This window comes from Chaetodon trifascialis, chromosome 16, assembly GCF_039877785.1.
Source record: "Chaetodon trifascialis isolate fChaTrf1 chromosome 16, fChaTrf1.hap1, whole genome shotgun sequence".
Lineage (NCBI taxonomy): Eukaryota > Metazoa > Chordata > Actinopteri > Chaetodontiformes > Chaetodontidae > Chaetodon > Chaetodon trifascialis.
This window is the reverse complement of record NC_092071.1, coordinates 9,801,491-9,809,263: the sequence shown is the minus strand read 5'-3', so window position 1 is coordinate 9,809,263 and position 7,773 is coordinate 9,801,491. Positions and strand designations below refer to the sequence as shown.

General features: G+C 40.7%; 1 protein-coding gene across 1 annotated transcript; it reads left to right on the top strand.

Moving 5' to 3' along the window:
• On the top strand, window positions 1–5,201 carry arr3a (arrestin 3a, retinal (X-arrestin)). Its single transcript, XM_070982484.1, has 15 exons — window positions 1–83; window positions 1,608–1,639; window positions 2,299–2,329; window positions 2,484–2,544; window positions 2,631–2,675; window positions 2,771–2,961; window positions 3,463–3,522; window positions 3,633–3,709; window positions 3,805–3,940; window positions 4,085–4,169; window positions 4,265–4,337; window positions 4,460–4,597; window positions 4,797–4,880; window positions 4,984–5,007; window positions 5,120–5,201. The coding sequence occupies exons 2-15, from the start codon at window positions 1,632–1,634 to the stop codon at window positions 5,184–5,186; spliced, it is 1,080 nt and encodes a 359-aa protein (XP_070838585.1). The 5' UTR covers window positions 1–83; window positions 1,608–1,631; the 3' UTR covers window positions 5,187–5,201.
• Window positions 5,202–7,773: the final 2,572 nt, after the last annotated feature.

The following is a 7,773-nucleotide window of genomic DNA, read 5'->3' as shown; positions in this document are numbered from 1 at the left end:
TAAAAAGGGGCACCAACTGTCACAGACTGCACTCTCCACTCACCCTGACACACTCTGCAGAGCTCCCAGACAGCTGAGAAGAGGTAAGACTTCTTTATCTCCAGGCATGGATGCAAAGATGAATGGCTGGATGACTTTAGAGATGATACCGGTGATGAAATACAGCTGTTGCCTGAATTTTCCCTTGGAGAAAGATGTACGATTTTACTTTCTGAACCAAATATGTTGAATACTTCAGCGATTATACACTGGTTGTGTCAGAAGTCATGTTAATTTCATTGCATGGTACAATCTTTTACAGGCCGTTTTACAGCCTACGGTTTCCCTGAGTGTGAGTTTTAAAGCATTTCTATGACAGATAAATGAATATGAGAAATATGTGTGATGCATACTTAGAAGGCTACTATTAGGGGCTAAAGTGTGGCTGCTGTACACTGAATGATTGACATCAGGCAAGTGTGTCCATCTGCCAGAATTCCTCTTGTTAGACAGTACAGAATTGCTTCAGGCAGTTATTATTCTAAGTAATAGTGAGTTTAAACCACAAAAACAGTTTTCTTTGGTTTTCATCATGAGAAATGCAGACACACGAGTTTAAGGAGAGATGTCACATCAAACCTGTGGTTATGCCACACCAATTTGCCAGTCAGAATTGAGGGATGCCCCTGTGCTGTACCTCTCCATGGTCCTGAAATGAACATGCAGTTGGTTTGGACTGGAGGTACCTCCTGGACCGAGCGGTTCACCATTCTCCCGTACATTTACCCTCCAAAGCAGTCTGTGTTTTCAAGATTGAAAACAGGTCAGTAGAGGGGAAACATGAGGAGAAACACAGGTTATATCTTTTAGCTTTACTCTGAATTAATTTTCCTGTGACTGTGAGCCTAATGAAAACAGAATAACTATTTCAGTAGGTGTTTGGCAATGCTGGCATAGGAACACCAACTTATACAGTGTAGCACGAATTGCTTCAGTACCCAGACACCAAATTTTAGAAAGGTCTGCATACTTGAAACATTTATTAAACTTTGCTCCAGTTAGATTCACAAACACTCGTGTCCAGCTCAGGTCCAGGAGGTTTCAAGGTAATGGAAAATAAGCAATGAAACTTTTATTTAATGTAACTGGGCAAACCGCACTCACTGCAGTTGATTGAAGTCTTTTATTAGCAACAATTAAACAAATGCTCACAGCTCTCTTAACCTTTCTTTAACAATCCTTATTAGAGAGCTATAGAAGGCTTCTGTAAGGACTTAGTGTCTCATTATCTCCAGGAATACTGCAGCAAGTCATTGAATGGGTTTTAGCCATTTAACTGTCCATGAATAGTCCACACAAGCAATGGCTTTGGCACTGCTGTTCTGTTGAGGGCAACACTTTGTGACATAATCGTGTGTGTCATGTAAGTCTGGCCAAGAGTTTGGTGATAGGTACAGAGTAACGGCGTAATCTTATCACAAAGGATTAACCTTTAGTACCTTAAAAACAAAACATCGCTCTGGCCGGGCTGACGGTCGGTGGAGGATCACTGTCTTAATCACAGCATCTGACTGATGCTGCAACCTCAAATAACCTGAAGTCACTTCTCTTTTCTCTTCAACCAACAGAACACTCCCAAAGATCTCCCAGAGATGGCAAAGTAAGTGTTGTTTTCCTTTTGGTATTTTCTTTATGTCCTCCAAAGGTATTTCCCTTCCCTGCTTCAAACTGAAAAATCAAAGCTTAAGAAGAGATACAGAGATCTTTCTGCTGCAGCTTCCAAAAATAACACTTAAAGTTTTCATGATTGGAAAGTTTTGGCTTCTAAACATGTGATTGCAACTAACTTGGAGTTGCTGACTTGGACGCAGGTCAGCCGACTCCTGAAAGTGTCGAGTAGTATTTAATGTCTGTCCAGGCTTGGTCAGTCAATGCCAATAGGTTCAAATGTTGTCTCAGACAGCATGACAGGTGATGAGCTAGTTGGGAACTGTGCCACACCGTTTGTAGCTCCCTCACCTGGGCCAGCCTCTCAATCTGGACACAATGAGGTAAAGCTGCTCTGCACTTAGCTGTTCCTAACTGGATAAAAGGGAATAAGGGATTACAGGCCCTTCTGCTGCTTGTAAAGGAACCAACTTTGCCCTCAGAGTCTAAAACTAATTGTCATTTTTATCCCATTAAACCAGACAATAGCTCTGTACATGAATGTGCCATCATTTACATCCACAAGCCACTTGTTTGCTCCACTACTGCAAATCTTATTGTCATGACTTCTGACAAAGAGCCTTAAAGAGACGTTTCTCTTTTTTTTTCCAGGGTTTTCAAGAAGACCAGTGGAAACGGAGGGGTAAGCCTACATTTGTTGATTTGTCTTGAGTTCTTGAGTGCAGCAATTTTTAAAATACACATTTTCATCCACATAAAATGAGAGAAACACACTCGGAAACAAGCCCAACAGGGTCTCAAGCACTCAGATGTTTTCCCTTCCTTCTGTCTGACAGCTGACCCTCTACCTGGGGAAGAGAGACTATGTGGACCACGTTTCCGAAGTGGATAAAGTTGGTGCGTTCCTTCTTCAGCATGCGTGTGTGTGCAGCTACATCATGAGGATGCTCAGTATAACACTGTCTGCACTGTTACCCTTACAGATGGTGTTGTAAAGCTGGACCCAACAGATTTTGGAGACAGAAAAGGTAACATCATAAAAAGTTCCACATTAAATTCCTAAGTCATGCTCAGATGTAAGAGATCTCAGTGAAATAACACACCCACCATTATGTGTTGGCAGTGTTTGTGCAGCTGGCATGTGCCTTCCGTTATGGTAGTGACGACCTGGATGTGATGGGCCTGTGCTTCAGGAAGGACATCTGGATCCAGCATGTCCAGATCTACCCTGAGAGCCACAAGCCCACCCTGACCGCCATGCATGAAACCCTGCTGAAGAAGGCTGGAGACAACGCGCATGCTTTCACTTTTGAAGTATGACGATATGTCCAGATACAGCTTTAAAGGGTTTAAGACTTAAGCCTGTTGGACCACATGTCCCGCCTTTTCTGCTCAGGTTAAAACGAGACTTTCATTCTGTAAAACAATTCATGGACACAGCATTAAAATTGAAATTAAGACTATTAAAATGCTCAAAATTGGCTCATGGCAGATTATTTAAAGTTCTTGTTTGATATATTATCAGTTTAAAAAGCAATTTATTTGATTTGAAAGAGGTTCTCTTTCTGTATAACCTGCTTTGGACAAGCAAAGTGAAATTAAAGAGCATGCCATCCTGCATCCATCCAGCATGACAAATTATATCATTCATGAGAGTTTTTAGCTAAAAATGGGGTTTTTGGCCAGAAAGGGTTGATAATGAATGAGTCTGAGCTCTGATAACTGATTCCTATCTCTGAAACGAAGCTTTATTTTGGGAGTAAACACATAAAAATTTACATCGTGCATCATAAATGTTCTTCTTTGACTCTGTAGATTCCCAACAACCTGCCATGCTCAGTCTCCCTGCAGCCTGGACCAGATGACAAGGGGAAGGTAAACCTGCTAATCTGCCAGCACCTTTCACGTCTCCATATACCCTCAGCGTGGAGACGAGCAGTAGTTGCCGCTGTTAATTGTTTCATCTGCTTATGTTTTATTTTCAGGCTTGCGGCGTCGACTTTGAGGTCAAAACTTACCTCGCCAAGGAAAAGAGCAGCGCCGATGAGAAGATTGAAAAGAAGTGAGTATGCTGTCATGTTTCACCTGACCAGCATCGTCTCTGTCTCCCTCTTCATCCATCTCGTCTTCCTTCGTCTGTCCCTTTCTGCCCGACAGGGACACTGCTCGCCTTATCATTCGTAAAATCCAGTATGCCCCCTCTCAGGTGGGCACTGGGCCCAAAGCTGACCTCTGCAAAAGCTTCATGATGTCCGACAAGCCTGTTCATCTAGAAGCTTCAATGGAGAAAGATGTACAGTAGCCAAACTTCATCATTTAAAATACCTCAGACATACTGACGTTTCTCTGCTATCCTAAATGTTTGTTAGTGATTCCAAAGGGAGTTTGAATGCAACTATACCAGCATTAACTGGTTGTCTCCTGGTTTCGATCACAGCTCTACTTCCACGGCGAATCAATCCCAATCAAAATCAAAATCAACAACGAGAGCAACAAAACAGTCAAGAAATTAAAAATCACTGGTGGGTAAATATGACAGTACATATGCTTTTAGAAAGTTACTGAGAGTACAAAATAATGACGTTTGTCTCTTCCTTTGCATTGCCTCCTCTCACAGTGGACCAAACCACAGACATTGTCCTCTACTCAGCAGACAAATACACCAAGACTGTTCTTAGCCAAGAGTTTGGGTAGGTGGACACAAAGTGCAGAACCACAGCGAATACCAAGCATCAAGTACCAATGTAGCAAAGCACAAGCACGCATCCTGGTGTATTTATGTATGTGTTTGCTTGTGTTTTACCCTCCACAGGGAGACGGTGGAAGCCAGCGGCACCTTTGAAAAAACTCTGAGCATCACACCCCTGCTGGCTGAAAACAAGGAGAAAAGGGGGCTGGCGCTGGACGGACGCCTGAAGGATGAGGACACCAACCTGGCCTCCACCACTATGTAGGTTTTACATGTTATTCACTTACTAAGGTTCTTGTTTTTTGTGACTTTGCATATGACGCATGTGCATACAGTAGCTTTTCTTGCGCATCCTTAATGTCGTAATAGTTTGGGGGTTTTTTTTGTTTTTTTAAGAAAAACACTTAACTGAATTTAACCTTCTAATCCCTCAAATCCTGGTAATTCCTCTTCTCCACAGGCTGCGACCGGGCGTAGAGAAGGACGTGTTGGGAATCTTGGTTTCCTACAAGATTAAAATTAACCTCATGGTGGCTGGAGGAGGGTAAGCGCCCGCCTGTTTTTAAGCACTTTGGGCAAAAAGAAACTTGATTTTAAAAAAAAAATGAAATTAACTTAAAAAAAATGTCCCTCTTGTCTTCCTGTAGCCTGCTGGGTGGCCTCACTGCCAGGTGAGTGTGGTTCATTTCCGATGATATCACAGCCCATACAGCCAATGAGCAAAAGAACAGCGATCACCAGTCACCTGTATTGTTCTGATTGGTTGGTTTGTTTTCTCTGCAGCGATGTCACAGTGGAACTGCCATTGTCCCTCATGCACCCCAAACCAGAAGGTATTTTTTTTTTATAACATACAGAAATATTTGACTTGTCTGCACACTGTTTAGTCTAATTCCTGTTTTTTCTAATGATTTAACTGACTGTTTTCTTCCTTTCACATCAACCTGCCTTCCAAATCAAGCAGAGTAAAGACAGCACATTAGCGTAAGAACCAATCACCTATAAATTTCTGACATTTGTTTCAGGCATTTTCTTATTGTGTGATAATATTCATCCTGTTTAATCATTTTTTAAATCTTGTTCCTTTACAGTGTCTTGAAAGAACACTCCCCCATAGTCAAGGTGAGGTTCATACACTGCAGGTAGTTCAATCCAGTCTGCTCTGTTGTGAGCTGCTGGATTGGATCTTCTGCACACGTATTTAGATGCATATCCGAATATACACAACCCTCTAAAGAAACTTACTCCTATACTTTATTTTCTGTGTTAGGCTAAGCAGTACATAAGCTTTATTACTGGTTGTTGTCAGAAGAATCATGATTAAAAGTAAAGATCAATTAAAACTCCAAGAGCATTAGAAATTAATGATTGATTAATCATTCTGTGTTATTTAAAGACTCCCTTTCTCTATTTATAGTAGGCTATAATAAATTCAGTTTAGTGGTCACCTATGTGGTAATTTAGTGTTTAATGTTGCATGTAGGTGGATGGATGATACAGCATGATGTTGACACATCAGGTGATAATTGTAAACTTCTCTTTGTGTTGTTTCCAGAGAGGATGTTACCTGGAGGTTGAGAAGAAACCCAGAGAAAGACAGGATGACACCAAGGGGAAGTGACACAAAACAAAGAAGAAGAAGAAGAAGAAGAAGAAGGATGGAACTGGTGGTGATGAAACCAAATAACAATAACCGAGCAACCGAAGAGTTCGACCTTCTCAACACACCAAGGATATACGTTCAGATGTAACATCAGTCCCCTCACAGATTTTGTTGTTCTTGTTTCTGTTGGTTGATTAACGTCCGTTAGCTGTGTAGGGACTATTTGGATTCAACAGTAGTAGACAGCGTTTAGAGGCCAAAGACTTGCATAGAGCCACACACGTAAATGTACAAAATAAAAATCTTTTCCCCTCATATCAGAGTACAAGCAGGGGAAGATAGCGAATCAGCCCATAAAACCACTGTGCTTTGGATTACGGTGATGCACTCATCCATTACTTTGAGCGATTTTTTCTTTCTGTGAAACGTATCAGATCGTGCTTTTGACGTCGTCTGACAACCCAAACCACAATAAAATGATTGTAAAAACAGAATTATTGTGATGTGGCTTTTCTTTATGTTCATTGTGTTTTCATTAACTGACACATTATCCTGAGAGGACAGCTTTTAGTGGGATGTCAGTGTCAATGCGCTCACATTCACAAAATACAGTAACATTTTGTAATTATGCTACACTACATTACACTAAAGTTGACTGAGTGACTGACATGCTGAACTTTCAAAAGCAGGAACTAGGTTAGTAGTCTGAGAGGCTGATCCCTTGAACTTTCTCAGTCTTATACAACTGCAAAAAAGACAGACATATACTCCACCTGCTTATCTTAACAGACAGTGTGTTGAGTTAAAAACAGCTATAACTATAATAATACCAACGTGACAGTAACTGTGGTAGCTGTGAAAAACTCTCACCCCCTGCGGTGTAAATGAGAATGATGAATGATGGCAGAGAAAGGCTCCTATAAGAAGAGTGCACATCCTTTACTTACATAAAGTACAAATATCACATTCTGACAATACACTTCTACAAGTAAAAGTGTGTACGGTCCCTGTCAGTGTGTTACTATTATATATGATGTGGCTGGATTAAGATTAATGCTGCATTAATGTGTTTGTTGCATTGTTTCCAATTTTTCTCAATGCACTACTGCAGAATACACAAATCCTCAAATAATGTATAACCCAGCTGATAGGCAGGGAGGAATATTTTGGAGGAACAACTAAATTCCTATCTGCCATGTGGACTATTTCCTTATTCATTTATCATCTGAACATAGCTCCGACAGCTCTTTTGCTTGTAATTGGCTGTTTGTGCTTGGATCTGTTTCCTGTCTGGTTTTACTAATGCCCAAAATCAAATTGCCTTCAAGGATAAATAAAATTGTATTGGATTTAATTGAATTTAGTATAGCATGCACATACTTGCACATGAATGAATGGCACATGAATGCCAGGTGCCTCTGACTGTTTACCTGTCTGAAAGCCCACACAGCCACATAAGTGTCTTCATGTGGAGTGAGTAAGGGTTAACTAGAGGCCTCTTTCTCCTTCTCTCTCTATACTGTATATATGATGCTAAAACATTCAAATCCAGTCTCTCTAAGTGCATTTCTCTACAATCCTATATCTAATTTTAAGTTAAAATACACAGTACCAAAATATGAAACTAGAATTTCTAATATGAATAATTTCTAGAGCCAAAATGTTCTGGTGCTTGGGTGACTATTAGTTGTTATTTGTTAGGAAACTGCCTTGGTTTTACGGCAGCTACAGGGTTGTTTTTTTGTTTGTTTTTTTAAAGTGAGGAAAACCATTTCCAAAAGGGGGCAGTAATGCATCATAAAAACAACCTCGAAACCTCAAAGAAGAAGACGGA